Source organism: Hippocampus guttulatus, chromosome 7 (genome assembly GCF_054856545.1).
Source record: "Hippocampus guttulatus isolate MCC_2025c chromosome 7, RoL_Hgut_1.0, whole genome shotgun sequence".
Taxonomy (NCBI): domain Eukaryota; kingdom Metazoa; phylum Chordata; class Actinopteri; order Syngnathiformes; family Syngnathidae; genus Hippocampus; species Hippocampus guttulatus.
The window spans coordinates 19,787,409-19,803,467 of NC_141267.1; the positions used below are offsets into that span (position 1 = coordinate 19,787,409).

Sequence of the window (16,059 nt, forward strand, 5' to 3'; positions counted from 1 at the left end):
TTTGTGTGTTTAAAAAAAAATCAACAACAAGCAAAACAAAACATTGCCGTTAGCTACTCTCCTTCCTCTGGATTTTTCTACCCTCTAGCAACTCTTCTGCCTCTGTTTTCATGCTAGCAAGTCTCCCAGTGTATTTTCCACTTCTCCTGCATGTCTTCCCATTTTCATGCGTCACACCAGCGACTCTTCTGCCTTTGAGTTATTTAGCAAAACGTCCTCCCACCAAGTTTTTTTTTTTTTTAACCTCTCGAACTTGTTCTTTCATCTATTCTACCAATCCGCTGCCTACACTTGGTTTGGTCAAGTTTTCCCACCAAATTTTAATGTTATTCCTCATTGTCATGGTTTTTTTTTTCATATATGTGTGTGTGCGTGTGTGTCTGTGTGTGTGTGAGAATGTTCTAACTGGGACAGTAGCTTTATGTGAATATGTACGAGACCAAGGTTGGCGTAATTGCTGACTAAGCGCGGCTAAGGTGGGGCTGCCGTAAAGCTAAAACGCTGCTTGGTGTTTATTGGATGTCCTCGACTGGGCTTTTGTGTTCGGGGGCCAGCCAGCGGGAATTCAGGGTGTGCCGCGGCCTACATAGTCGGGAGGCTCTGCGGATTTGACGCTTCTCCAAGTGGCCGCGTTCACCTAAAACGCCTCCAGACACAACACTTGACAGCTGGCTGTTTGTGTGTGTGTGTGTGTGGGGGGGGTGTGCGCGCGCGCATGGATACCTGTGGGTGTGTGCGCACGTTGGAGTGTCTCTGTGCGTGTGTATTTATCCGTGTGTTCGTGTGAGTAAATGTGTGCATTCATATGTGTGTTTATCTGTGTCATCGTACGCACACTTGCGTGTGTTTGTGCGTTGGGCGTGTGAGTATATGCGTGTCTCCAATCGTGTGTGTATGTATGTGTGCGTGATTGCACATATATCTGTCCTCGAGTGTGCACATTAGTGTTTGTGTTTAGATGTGTTCACGTTTGTGAGTGTGTGTGTGTGTGTGTGCGCGTGTGTGTGTGTGTGTGTGTGTGTGTGTGTGTGTGTGTGTGTGCAGGTATGTATAAGGGTGCGTATGTATGTGATAAGTGCATCACATACCCCTGCACACGTCACCTCGTTCACACTTACTGCATCGACAATAGATGCGACCACGCTGACCACAATGGTGGCGCCGCTAGCCCGTTAGCAACCGGTGCTAAACCCCTGACAGCTGGAACGTGTTTACCAAACAAGCAAGTAAAATGGCCTCCTCCCGCGAAAAGAGCTTTGCAGGTATTTGCGGCCGCTAGAATTCGTCTTATGCGACGCGCCTCCACTATCCCGGCACGGGCGTCTGGCCCAGTCCGTTCCAGGTCGCTTCTCGCTTTCCCCATCGCATTCCCACGTCTCGCATTCCCGACAAATTCCGCTACCGGACGAACCTTGACCTCTCAAACACCCCCTAGCAACTTCATCCCAAAATGACCGGACAGTGGCCAGTTTGACCTTTCTTGATTTGCAACATGATGCGTTCCACCGTATCGATCAATGTTTATATATTCTTCCTCGTACACAACAATTTGAAAGATTACCCGTTTTGAAATCAGTCAAATCAACTATAATAGTTTGTGCAGTTATTGTTTGAGTGAGTGTTAACAGGGTAACAAAATTATTGCAAAATCTAAACGCTATTAATTACACATGACGATTTCATATTTCGGTACAGATTTTAGCAAGGACCATGGAAGTTGACACACATGATTTGCTTTCGCGGGCCAGATCTGGCCCCCGGGCCTTGAGTTTGACACCCGTGGTTTAGCCCTTGCAAAAACGAGAGTTTTTTTTATGGCTTTACTGTGTGGTTGAATTTGACAAAGGAATTAATTGTTAGTCGTCGTCAACAAGTTAGGTGTATGCAGTGGTTGTACAGCCCAGTGCATGCGGGAGCACAGGGACATCTGGTGAAACCGGAGTGGCACAGCTGTCGCCCGTCTCGCTCTCAAATGTTCCCCTTGCCAACATACAACATGCCAGCCATATCCACATTGCATTGTTGGCAACCAACGAGAGGGAGGAAAGGGAGGTCGGAGGGGGGGGGGGGGGGGGGGCGTTGCTGCTGCCGGGTACTGAGAGGTGAAAGCGAGAGTGCCCACCAGCACCACGCCCTGGTCGAACGTCAGCGTGCTTGGTGCGGGGGGTGTTGATTGGTTCAAGGGGAGGCCCAATCAAGAACGCGACATCTTAACCTCGAGCCCAAAACATCAAGTCGTTGCGAGCAAACTGGCCCTTTGGCCACTAACGGACAAAATGATGATAGCATTATAAATAGTCACACAACTCCGTAGTTGTTGCTTCTGTCAAAAAAAAAAGTTTTCTACTTAATGACAGAACACACCAAAGTATCGGCTGAACTCTAAGGACAACAATGCAATGCGGAAAGTTAACCACGGGTCATCATTATATTGAACGTATTGAAGCAAACTGTATTTTATTGATAGAATGAGATTTTTAATCGTGACATGTCTATACTGTACATTTTGTTCGTTTCTCATCTCGTCAACGTTTTGCATATTTTTTTAATGTAATGGCGTTTTATGGACTGATTAATTCACTATATGTGTGTGTGTGTGTGTGTGTGTGTGTGTGTGTGTGTATATATATATATATATATATAAATTGTGAAATGGCATTTTTATTCAAGAGTATTTCATTCAACATTTTCCAACTATTGATTTGTTTCTTTTTTTTCCATATCTAAAATCCTGATATCTATGGCATATATTACGACACAACTTCCACTTTTACCCCGTTCCGATTGGTTCAAACGGCATCGGCATTCCAATGGCTCTGATGTGCCACTTGTTCATGTGCGATGTGATTTAAAGCCACCCCTCAACCAGGGCTTTGGACTCATGTTACATTTGGATGGCTGCAATCTATTCAGCAGCTTCTTCTCACGATGTTTTGATAACTCTGACGACGTGTTGTTTTGAAAAGGCCTCACCCGATGAAAGATGGCTTTCTTTTCTTTACCTGATGACTGTGTGTGTGTGTGTGTGTGTGTGTGTGTGTGTGTGTGTGTGTGTGTGTGTGTGTGTGTGTGTGTGTGTGTGTGTGTGTGTGTGTGTGTGTGTGTGTGTGTGTGTGTGTGTGTGTGTAATGTTCTTCACATAGCATTGAGGTAAAAATGCGGCATACTGGGAACAAAAGAAAACAAAAATCCACTCAGCTCACGTGTCGGACGCAGCACGTTGTTTTGAGCCGGCGTGTCCTTAAAGAGGACCAAGCTGCCTTTTAGCGATGCCTTTATGGTTGTGTTGGCACATTGCCACCTTGCGGGGAAGCCAAAGCCGACTTTGAATGGATCTCGTGGACCTACATGGAGGGAGAGAGAGAGGAAAAAAACAGTTTACAAATGCATTCCAAACCTGGAGATTAGCTGGAGGGGAGGCGTTTAGGGGTTAAGGCGAAAGGGTAGGGCTAAGGTTAAGGGGAAGAACGTTTAGGATTTCGGTTTAGGGGTAAGCTTAAGGGGTGGGAGGGAGTTTATGGCGTAGGGTTTGGGTGTACAAGAACGTTTAAGGGTTAGGAGTGTGTTTTCGAGGGTAAGGTTCAGCAGTAGGAGACAGGTTTGGTCATCAGGGAGAAAATCCTTAAACCGCATTCTCTTGACTCGTTTGCAGCACTTGGTGGGCATTGGCGGTAGCGCCCTTGAGTGGTTTAGGTACTATTTGGCTGACAGAACCTTTTGCCTTAGCCTTGGCTGCTCTGAGTCACATACTGCCCCACTGTGGTGTTCCACAGGGCTCAATTCTGGGGCCTGTGCTGTTCTCACTGTATCTGCTCCCATCGGGTTCCATCTTCAGGAAACATGGTATGTCCTTCCACTGCTATGCGGATGACTGTCAGATGTATGTCCTACTGAGCAAAAAAAAAGGTGCTTTCTCATTGAGGCCACTTTTATCCTGCCTGGAGGAAATCAAGGAAATCTTTGTTACGCTCACGATTGTGAATATTTCAATCATGTGTGCTGGAGAAGGGCAACATCTAAGACCTGCAGGATAGTGGCCCTCGAGGACCGCAGTTTGAGACCTGTGGTTCCAAGGTACAGTTAAGCGGTAAGGTTAAGGGATAAAAGTACATTGCAACAGTTAGAGGTAGGCCTGAGACTTGTTTGGATTCAGGCTTAAAAGTAAGTTTAAGGTGGTAAGAGTTAAGGTTTGGACTTAAGGGACCGGTTCAGAGGGAAGAGGTAAGTTCACGAAGGGAAAGAGTTAGAAGAAGATGGGCACGGCTGGGTTTTTTTTCTTCTTTCTGGCCCATGTTGCAAAACTTTCTTGGGTGATCGGGAAGCGTCAGGATGGGGCGGGGCAAAGGGAGCAATTTTGTGTGTGTGCAGATTCTATGGAAAAACCGAATGATGACACAATCACATTTTCCACCTTTAACACACACCCAATCCCCCACACACGCACACACACACACCCAAAACAGCAACCAGGTGGGAATAATAAGCTACGCTTAGTGTTCATGATGTGCCACCGGATCCTTTTCATTGGTGGCCTCCCATCGTGAGTGAAAGTTCAGGGGTTTGTCATCGAGTCCATCCCAAGATCATTTGGAATGACTCGATGTATGCGAGTGGCTGTCAGGAGGACGCATTGTTGACATGATTGGTGAGTCCGTGCTATGGAGAGCAGGATCCGCAGGGCGCCCCCAGGGGGGGCTCCACGAACCAGTCCTGCAAGCTTCTTAGTTGGTCTGAAGATTTGCCTCTCCCACTCCCGCTTGTTTAATAACCACATCTTGTGTTACAGAAGCAAAAATAACAACACGGCATTTGTACCCCAGGGCATCTTTAAACCTTAATTACCCTCCCAGATGTGAATCGGTTGTGCTTGTTCAGTTTGGGTACATATATGTCACCTCCTCATTGGTTGGACGCAACCTGGAGACAAATAAGAAATTGGATACAATACAATACAATACATGCAGATTTATATAGCGCTTTCACAACAGTGACAGCTGTAACAAAGCGCTTCACAAAACAGTTAACAAAGTAAAATAATAAACACAACACATATAGTTGTTTGCATACTGGATAAACATTTGTTGGTCCACTCACTGTACTATATTGTAATTGAGGTGAATCGTTTTATAACTGGAATGAATCGTTTTGAATTCAGAGTGAATTTAGAGAAAAAATTGGGATGTAATAGGGATGAATTGTTTTGAAACTGGTGTCAAGTCCCTTTGAAACTGAGGAGAATCGTTAATGGGAGTGAGTCGTATTTTATTTGGAGGGAATCATAACGAACGACTTGGATTATATTTGGAGGAAATGGTATTTGAATCGGAAGGAATCGTTTTATAATTGGTGTGGAATGTTTTGATTTTAGAGTGAAAAAATTGGTTCGTAGTAGGGGTGAATTGTTTTGAAACTGGAGAATCGTAAATGGGTGTGAGTTGTACTTTCTCTGGAGGGAATCGTATTTTATTTGGAGTGAATCGTATGATATTTGGAGTGAATCGTATTACATTTGGAGGAAATGGTATTTGAATCGGAAGGAATCGTTTTATAATTGGAGTGATTCGTCTGGAATGTGGAATGAATCATTCTTCCCATGTTGAAGCCTTCGCCATCGCAAGGCACTGCTCATCTATTGTTTCGCGTCGTCTTGGTCCGATGATTTCAAAATGTGAAAGTATAATAAAGAAGCCTGTTTAAATGATAATTCTCCTCACACCAGGCAATGTATTGGTCCACTGAGGGAGCAGCAGCAGCCAGCCAGCCCTCGGCATCCGTCCGCGACGCGGTTGTACGGCTTTTAGTAAGACGAGACGAGCGGAAGCGTCGGCGGCGACCCGGCAGCGCGGTCCCCGGACAAATGAACAGATGCGGCGGTCCGATCCCCGAAACTTGTCGCCGACAGATTGACGTGTGACGTTACGCCGCAGGAAGCTGGCTCTCTACCTGACACGGCTAACATTCCGCCGCGGGATCGGCTTTCGCATGCGCTCATAGCAATGTCAATTCTGTAAAGCCTGCCAATTAGCGGCCTGACATCACCGGGCGGGCATGAATAGGCCTGGCCAAAGCGCAACTAAACACTCGGGAAATGTAAACAAAAGTCAAGGTCATTACAAAACGGTGATTGTGATTAAATGCAGACTGGCCAATCGCAGCGCAGTGCAGAAGAGAAGTCTGACATTTGACTTTAATGATACGTTTGACAGTTGTAGTTGAACATTTTCCATATTTTGTGCTCTTTTAGATGGTAATCATGTTTAGATAGGCATGTGTATCTTTGTTATCCTTTTTTTTTCTTTTTTCCATGTCACATCATTTTTTAATCATATACCATCGAGCTACCATCTCAAACCGTAACTGAAGTGTATCAAATCGTAATTGGAGCGATCGCGTTGTAATTGAAGTGAATTGTGCGGTGTTATCATTGAATGGAATCATATCGTGATTCACCATATCACCAAGTGAATTTTATCCTTACTGCAGTGAGGATTGGAAGCGCAGTGTATCGCGTTGTGTTGTGTTAGGAGCGAATCGTAGCATCACTGGAGTGAATCGTGTCATAATTGAAATGAATTTTATCATACAGCGGTACCTCCACTTACGAACGTCTCTTCATACGAAATTTTCATTTTACGAAACGCCTCAACGGGACAACATTTTTATCTTTTACTTTATTCTTTGTTTTTTACATGATGCACAACTCTCATTTATTGTGCAATTATCTAATTGTAATTTGTATTTGTTACATATTTTGATGCTTTAGAACGCATGTCTGAATTTTGAGGGGGCTTGGAACGGATTAGGGCAGTTACATGGAAAACGCGTCTTTCCTTACCAAATCTTCTAATTCAGAAATTTCTTCCAAAACCAATTAATTTCGTCAGTAGAGGTAACTCTGTACTTGGAATGGAGTGAATCAATTACACTTTGGCATTAACATCTACATTTTATAGTGTCTATTATTTGTGTGGAGTAGCCAAATACGCCGGTTCTTCAAAAAATTTTTATTTTTAATTCTTGATGTCACCATCCGCTCCATCTTGAGTGATGCCTTGAATTTCCATCTTTCCAACATGCCTTTTTTTTAAGACCCACGCATCCATCTTCTCACCGGCGACCTCGTCGAATGCTTCTCTTTCGTCCCAAGCGTCCTGCAACACGGACACAGCATGTTTTATTTTTAAAGTATGTATCCGGTGACAAAGGACACTTGAACTTCCCCTCGCTTGGATTACACGCGGCCCTGTGTAAGCTCATGCGCGACGGCTAACGTGTCGGCATCGCGTCGTCGTGCCCTCGGTGAGAAATGCTTTTTAATAGGTCCGGGTGCGCGCCAATGGCACCCATTGCCCGGGGGTAGGGGGCTGTTGCTGGGATACTGCCGGCCGCCGTTGTGCCAAACACCGCTCCGCGAGTTTTGCGTCATGCGCTATCTTTCGGAGAGTTTCGAACGTGGAACGATCAGGTTACCACACAGAAGTGCTGAAGCGGGTCGCGACGGCCAGCTGCTCGCTCCGTGTAAAGTATTGTCATCTTTGTCCGAATTCTGGGACGTTTCCCCACGCCTTGCGACGTCAGATTTGGGATTTGTGGCAAGTCCAGCGCAAACTGGGATTCACACACACACACAGACATTTCACAATCGGAAGCTCTCTGGTTTTCATGTTGGTTATATCCCGAATGCTCTTTTTATGAGTGTGCTGGGCAAGGTTCTGGATATTTGTGCATTTTATTTCAGGAAACCATGACTGTGGATGGGATGATAAACAATGACTTCTCAGTTACAGAGAAGGTTAAAAGCATGCGAATTGGGACGTCTTCAGTGAGATGTTGGGTCACCCTGGACACTCCAGTGAAACAATTCTGGTTAAGCCCGTGTTTCTGAGCAAAAACCTTATTCTGAAACTGACCTGAGACTTGATAGTATCGCGTTTTCGTGTTGTGTAAAGGACACAGAAAATAGGACCGTCAGTTATGAGTTCCAATACTTTTGCTTACAATGTGGTCGTCTATGACTGTGTGTTTTCTGCTAACCTACCGGCTGTGATTCAAGCACTTCATGACATCATACAAATTTTAAAAATAAATATTTTTACATTTTTAACAGTGCCCTCACAATACCTATGGAAGTCTATTGAACAAAAAAAATAAATAAAGATAAAATGTTTGGAGCATGGTATTGTTAGCTTGCATTGGGTTTCATACTGTCTGCGCTATGGTGTCAAAATCCGTTGACAGCTCTTTGGTTTCATGTTGGGTAGACCCCCCCCCCCCCCCCCCGAATGATAAGATCTCAATCCAACATCAAAAGTTTTCAAACCACAACAAAATTGGCCAATACTTAGTGAGTGGAATGCAGCCAATGTGGCGACAGCCAATCACCGGCGATGAAGGGGTGTCACCCGCCATGCATCAGCACCCTGGCGGCGGGTGCCAAGCAGTCATCCGACGCGATGCATTTTTATTTTGACCGGGGTAACTGACGGCCATGTTCCGTGTCATTAAGACCGCGCAAACTAACTGCAATGGAGGAAAAAAAAAAAGAAAAAAAGCAGGGTTAAAACAGGTTCCGTGACGGATTTTAACGGTTTGACTCATGTTCCTCACATTTGGCAGCGGCTGGAGGAAATCGTGGGTTGTGTTTACCCGCTAAAAAAGCTCAGTATCCTCGGAAAGAGAAACGATTCGCAAAAAAAACAAAACAAACAACAAAATCCAGTCAGACTTGTTTGCAGAGGAGGAGCGAGTTTGAAGTTTACAGTTTGATGTTTTTGTTTCATTTGCACGACTTGATGCCCGCTGAGCACGCCTGCCTCACGGGGGAGGCTCGAGACGAGTATAGAAAACGGATGACTTCGTGGTCTTTAAGGCTGTTAGCATCGGTAGCATTTATGTTTCGCTCGAAATGAATGTGCCAGTACATTGTCGTAAATGTGTCTTATTTATAATGGCATTTAATGCCACTCTCTCAAATCCATGACAAATGCTTAGTCAGGAACATTCTCATACACAAACAAAAACAAAAAAACGACTCCTCCTTTGGATTATCGGACTCTGACTCATCGTCTTTTTCCCGCCACAGGCAACGTTCATTTTTCCCAAACGCGGGGGCGACATATCACGTGCAAGAGTTGCAGTGTGACAAAATAAATGTGCGTGAGATCGTGGGAAATTGGCATGTGTGTGTGTGTGTGTGTGTGTGTGAGGGGGGCGGTGGGGGGAACGATACATGTCATAATTGAATCACACTATATTCTGATGATCGTGAACGGCATCGTGTCGCATTTTTAACGAAGCGCATTGCATCAGAATTGAAGTGAATCGGTAGTTTGAGTCAGTCACATCGTCATAACGTATCGTATCATTATTAGCGCGATCGTGTTGTCATTGGAGCGTATCAAATGATATCATTCTTAGAAAGAACCACATCACAATTGGAATGAGTCATATCTGACCTTGTTTGGAGCGAGCCATATCGCATCCATCGTAATCTGAGTGAATTTAATCGCTTTGCGTCGCCATTGGAGTCAATCCGATCATTTTTGTGAGTGTGGTGAATCGTGTCATCTTATCTTAAATAATATCATGCTGAGATTTCAACAGAATTTGTTAGGTGAATAACAATGCTGGGATTTTACCAGATTTTTTTCATAAATAAAACAAACTAAATTTTGCTGCATCAATGACTTGATGAATTTTAATACGGTGGTGATTATGGTGATTTTGTCCTCTGAGCAACAATGCCGAGATTTTAATTCTTTTTTTTTTTTTGTCCCTTCATTAAGATTTTCAACCGATTTCTTTGTCGCATTAATTTTTATTTTATTTTATAATTTTTTTTACATTTACAATCTTTAAGGAGACGGACAGAAATACGCACAAAATGAACACATGAAAACGTTGCTATGCACACCTCACGTATTTAAGCTGGGACCTCATTAGCGGGCCAAATAGTCGCCATTGTTGCGCTTAGCCTTGCTTTTAGCGTATTCCCAACGAGAATATCGCATGGGTGGTGTTCGGGGGGAACAATGCCGGGTTGCCAGGCAGTTTTAGCGTATAGGCCATAAATTATCAGCGATGCATCGGACACTGATGCTTTTGACTCATGTGGATTTCCCCTGCATTAGTCACCCGGTGGAATATACACACACTCACACAGTCAAGTATGTACATATAACCGGCCCCCCACCCCCTACCCCCGACACACACACACACACCGCGTGAGAACAATGTTCCGCAATGACTGACAGCCGTCGCTTAGCTCCCGTCAGCTGCCGAGCCAACTGCTATGTAAACACGTATGAATGGGTTATATGATGGCGGCGGGGGGGACGGCGAACACAAATTGGGGCATTTACGGCCCATTTCGAGTAGATTTTTGTCAGGGTGCGGCGTGCGGGGAAGGGTGCTTGATACCCACCCGCGATGCTCGATGACAGCATGACGTAGCCGCCAAGTCATAAACGCATGCACATGCATGTCAAATGAAGTAATCGAGGCTCGGTGACGGGCTCCCGCTGCCCGGGCCTTAGTGTAATTAATGATGTAAGGGTGTCGAGTGTCGGCCCTCGTAAAAATATCTCTCATTTAATGGCCCGTCACAGAGGTCGCTTTGTCCTCACGCTTGCACGTTAAAAGGCGCCTTAACGGGATTTGGTTGCGTATATAAGCTAATACTGAGATGTTACCGGGATTTTAAAAGGATTTTGTCATGTCAACAACAATACCGGTCTTCTTTCAGGATTTTTAACTCATTTGGTGCCAAAACATAAAATGATGTTTTGGGTGTTGTTGTTTTTTCGCATTAAAAAAAATACAAAGGACTTTGCGCAAGGCTTTGGAAATTATTTCAGTATGATAAATCACCACTAGATGGGAAGGGTGGCTTTGATCAGATCTTAGTGTGTGTATTAAGTATGGCGAATCAATGTGGCGAGGTGGCGTGCGAAAGCAGTGTGGTGGTGAGAACACGGATGATGTTCAATGTTCGGAAAAAGTTCATGCAAAGTTCATGCGTCGGTGTATTGTTTTCCTTGCAATAAACCTTTTTTTTGTTTGTTTATATTGTTCTTCAGTAGGAAAGCATTGTTGAGATATTTGAGGTATCACAAATGTAAAAAAAAGAAAAAAAAACATCCAGGTGAAAGTGCTGCTTGAAACTTTTATCCTTTCACAAAAAGCTATTTTTTTGTCAGAATTTTTTTCTTGGAAATAATTATTTTCAAGAAACTTACCAAAGTACAACTGCTGTTTACTAAAGAATGGTAAAAGGTAGAACCTTACTTTGACGAAAGCAGAGGGTAAAAAGCATTCTTTTGGTAGGTTCCACGCTTTTGCAGCTACAGAACTCAATTTTCTCTCGGCCTTCAAAAATGAGTCAAAATGGTCAAAAATGCATCTGCAAGGTGATAATTACATTTGGACAAATCGGCCCCCAATGCTAGATCTACGCAGAAACAAGGAGTAGATTGCAATGTCATCGCCGCTTTGGCTGACATTTGGCAGAAATGAGCACAACTTCTTTGGGGGATGTTATTCAACGTTGATGATCCCAGATGTACTATAAAAGAGCTTGAAAGTGGTAGTACAAGGCAGAGGAGAAGGAAGCATCTTGGAAGCTGCGGTTCCCTGGATACACAGCATCTATTTATTTGCTCCCCCCCATACCGTGACCCTCCCTGCCTTTTTATTTTAGCACACTGATTCACCTGCTGCCCATCTCGCCAGCACCTCTAGATTTACGCTCACATGCCCAGACGTCGGGAGAGGCTGCTTGATAATGCGTTGGGAAAAAATAAAATAAAAATGCTTATAGCTCAAACTCCTCATGTCTTTCCTTCACAATGGTGTGATTCAAGGACTGAGGGGGGGTGCCCAGTGGTGCTTTTGTGTGAAATTAACCTTTGTGTTTGTCTTTACAAAGTCTAGGAAATTCTTGTCTGACAACAACAAAAATCACCTTCAGAGCTTGTTGCGAGAATGCCGTGACCAAGCTAACAGCTAGCCTAGCTTCTTCTGTTGTATTTTCGGCACATTCCTGCTTCTCGCATGTCAATCCGGGTACGACATAGGATTAGATTTGATCAGTACACACTTAAAACACAATAAAAACACACAACGTTTGTATTATCTCATATTTCAATAAACGTTATGTGCTTAAGGCTAACAACACAACAAACACCTCTCACTGGCATGGGCACTGTGCTTGTGTGTGCGTGTGTGTGTGCGTGTGTGTGTGTGTGTGTGTGTGTGTGTGTGTGTGTGTGTGTGTGTGTGTGTGTGTGTGTTTGTGTGTTAGGGCAACAGGGTCAACTTGGCATGACATGTATATCCTAGCAACTGTGTGTTTGCGAGTAATATGTGGCACACAGCAGCGTAGCCAACAATTGGTCGCTCTGGCCGATCAAGCCCCTCCTTCTTATGAAGCCAAAATACCTAAATTCAAAACACACTCCCCACTCTGCGCTGTACCCTCAGGCACTTTAATGCTGATGATTTCTCTTCGTAGTGATATTTTTCTCAAAGTAGATTTCACCCTCTGGTCAGTTTAGATGTGGTGCTAGAACCTTTTTTGTACCTTTGTCTACCTGGCATGACAACATGAATTCGCCCTACGCGACTGTGCAGTGCTACCCTGATTTTACCTTTCACCGGTAAGTACGGCATGCGAGTGTTGCTAGTGGGGCTAACGTAGCATCTACCATGTGAGAGAGAGTTTTGAATGTAAAAGTCAATGATAGTAGCCGGGAATCCCCCTGCGAAAAGCCACCCCGGCAACAGTTGCGTCCGCCTGCTTCCTCAGCTGCCGCCACGGCGGGATGTATTTTTAAGTGTGCAGCGCGACGGGTGGACAAGCGGAAACGCATGTGTTAAGTGCCATCAAGCGGCTGTCGTGGCCACGCGGACCAATTTTGAATGTAACCTGTTAAAAATGTAGTTCAAATGAAACAATTGGGGGAGAAAAAGTGATTGCAAAACAAGACTTTTAGGGAGGTTTATGTCAGGGGTATGGCCAACTTTTTAACCGCGTCTTCGCAGGAGCTAGCTTGTGTTAGCTGTTAACAATGTAGTACAGATTTAATAATGTAACTTTATGAAAGGGTTTATATTTCGATGTTTAATTTAAATGGAAAAAAAGAACGTACAAATTAAAAAAAGATATTTGAATTTTGGTGCCATGTGGAGCATTTTGTGACCAGTGTTTTAACTCACAGTCAAAAGTTAGCTGTTAAAATTGTAGGGCTAATTCACCAAAAAAATTCTAAAATAAGAACAACAATCAACAAAAAGTGTTTTGATTTTAAAGGGTTTGTATGTCACTGTTGCCTCATTGTTGATTTTTTTTTTTTTACCCACATTTTGTCTGAGCATTGTGTCAAATATTCGCTGTTAAAAAATTGGCCCAAAATTCAGCAAAAATTATATTGACAATTTTTAAAATAACACATCACAACGTGATGCGTTTAGATGGTTTTACACCAATGTTTATCACAATACCAAATATCAGTTTAAATTGAATTAATTAAATAATGAAAGTACACATTTTTTACAAATGTTTTTTAAAAAGTTAAACATTTTGATGTCTGTTTAAATTAATGTGACTGGATGAAGGCTTGAGCAAAATACTATTTGTTGCTGACAATAATCTTTATTTATATATTTCTTTACAATAAAAGGTTACGATCAACCACCGATTATCTTTAATTTGTCATCACACACTCGACACGACAACGTATCGTTTCTCTTTTGGGCATTCGGCGTGTTTTTCAGCTAGCATTAGCCGATTTAGATGGACGTCCGTAGCACATGTGCTTTTGTAATACATTATTTGAGGATAGTCCGCGAGTGACAATGGAGGTTTCATTTTTTTTTTCCTAAAATTCCATTCGCTTAAAGCATCGCTACTGTACAAGTTTACTGCGCCAACAGACCAGCTGTCGATTTGAAAGAGGCGGCCTTGTTGCTGATGTCAAAACGCATCGTTGGCGATAAGCGACATAACCTCCGCGCAATGACGATTCTTGCTTAAAGACGACATGGCGATCAGTCGGTTCACCTCACCGTGTGTCATTTATGAAAGTGTCTTGTTGGTCCTCTGAGTTGGTCTTTGCATTGTCCCTGCATTGCAAATCTGAAGAGGATTTGACTTGAGAGTGTGTCACTTGTGCTGCGGGAGTCGGGGGATAAGTGCGGGAGAAACTTTGCGGCTTTCTTTTGTTTGGCCGTCATGTCGACCTTTTTGAGGGTGGTTTGTGGGGGGCGGGGGTGGGCTGACAGAGCATCTTTGAACAAGTGATTAATAAGGACACTGGAGAAGCCGGGAGAAGCCTGTTTGTTTTGATTGCATTTTCATCGGCCGCCGTCAGCAGACAATGGGCCGGCCCTGTTTTTAGAGTTGACCTCTGAACCGGCCCACTGTCTGGAGGTCTTTAAGTGGAGGCCGGACAGCCTTCGCCTCAGGCCGACTGAGGAAACCGGACACCCGCATCCAGACAAACAAAAGACATCCGTCACTTGACTCTCTCTATCTTTTTTTCAAACACTTAAAAATAATGCTAATTCTCTTGAGTGATCACCCAAAATTGGCTTTTGGATTTTTTATTTTAATTTTTTTAAATGTCTGCTCCCATTGCTAGTTTTACTCCAATAACAATTTGGATGGCATGTCGTGAGTTGACCCACAAAAAAAGTTTCAAAAAGACAAAAAATCTGCCACTTTGGTTGAAGTGATAATTACATTTGGAAAAATCTGTCCCCAAAGCCAGTGAAAAAGTTTGACAGACCTGCCATATTACAGGATAATGACAACGCAATTTGGAAAACACCCCGGATACCAGTTTTACTTACTCATCCGGAGACCCACAAAAAAAGTCTGAAGGCGCCATGCCAAAAAAGACACACAAAGTCTGCCAATCTTGTTTGAAGCCACCATTTTAGGGTCATGTTGGCCATTTCAAAGATGCACCTTTGCAAGAAACTTTAAACCCAAGACAGATGCATGAGTTGTCTGACACGTTTAATCCAATTTACCAAATTTGCCCCTTGGTAAATGAATCAGTTCATCTAAATCCAAATGTTCCTTGAGGCAATTTATATGTGGTGTACTTTGACCTGGCAAAGGTCAGCAGGTTGAACCACACCAAACCACCCCCCCACCCCCTCAAATACTATCTCACTCCCCCTTACAACCCTCCATCATCGTTACACTTGTTATTGTTGCCTGTATTTTTCTGCATGGAATCTGTACTGAATGGGCAGTTCTCTCTCGATTAGCACAGGAGGTCTTTCAATTTCACTGAATTCATTTTTTTCTACACTGAAAGTCTGGCAGTTTATTCGACTCGCTTCTTACTCTGTGAGACTCTCTGTGAGTGTGACTGGTTGTTTGTCGCAATAATAATAATAATAATAATAGATTTTATTTATAAGCGCCTTTCAAGACACCCAAGGACACTTTACAATAACAAAAAACACAAAACAATACGGGTTGAGCAGCGGCAGCCAAAACGCAATGTCGGCACTGTCATTGACTGGCAACCAAACCAGGCAATCAAATCAAAGTCGTTGGTTTTTAAATTAGCTTGGATGGCCTCGATCTTCCTGCAACATGGATGGATGGATTGGACTCTATTTATTATAATTTTTTATAATATATATTTTTTAATAATTAATTATTATTTTTTGTACTTTATTTTAGTTTATTTGTATTATTTTTTTACTTACTTTGTCTTAATTTTGTTTAATTTGTATGATTATTATTACTATTATTATTGCATTTAATTTTGTATTCATATATAGTGTTTTATGATTATACAGGATATTGTCTTGGTTCTCATTTATTTATTTGGTTTTATTCGTTTTTAATTTTGATTGTTTATTTGTTTCCATTGTATTTCATTTTTTATATTCTTAATTTGAATTTTTGTACATTTGAGTTGGTTATATTATTCCTGAGATGAATCAGTTCGAATTTTTTCCAGAATACTGTCTATTATATTATTTTATTCATATAATATGTAGCTTTTATTTGATAATTTTATGACTTATGTAACTTCA

The 16,059-nt window shown here is 42.9% G+C and overlaps 1 protein-coding gene across 3 annotated transcripts in view; it reads left to right on the forward strand.

Moving 5' to 3' along the window:
* tp63 (tumor protein p63) overlaps positions 1 to 16,059 on the forward strand; it is a 56,294-nt gene that overhangs the window by 1,961 nt on the left and 38,274 nt on the right. For 2 of the 3 annotated variants that reach the window (XM_086116621.1, XM_086116623.1), the window contains exon 1: positions 12,495 to 12,656. The exons of the other annotated variant lie outside the window; for it this stretch is intronic. In XM_086116621.1, the coding sequence (XP_085972747.1) occupies positions 12,604 to 12,656 (53 nt within the window). In that variant the 5' untranslated portion in view covers positions 12,495 to 12,603. Of the gene's footprint in view, positions 1 to 12,494; positions 12,657 to 16,059 lie in introns of those variants that run through there. 3 annotated transcript variants of the gene reach the window in all.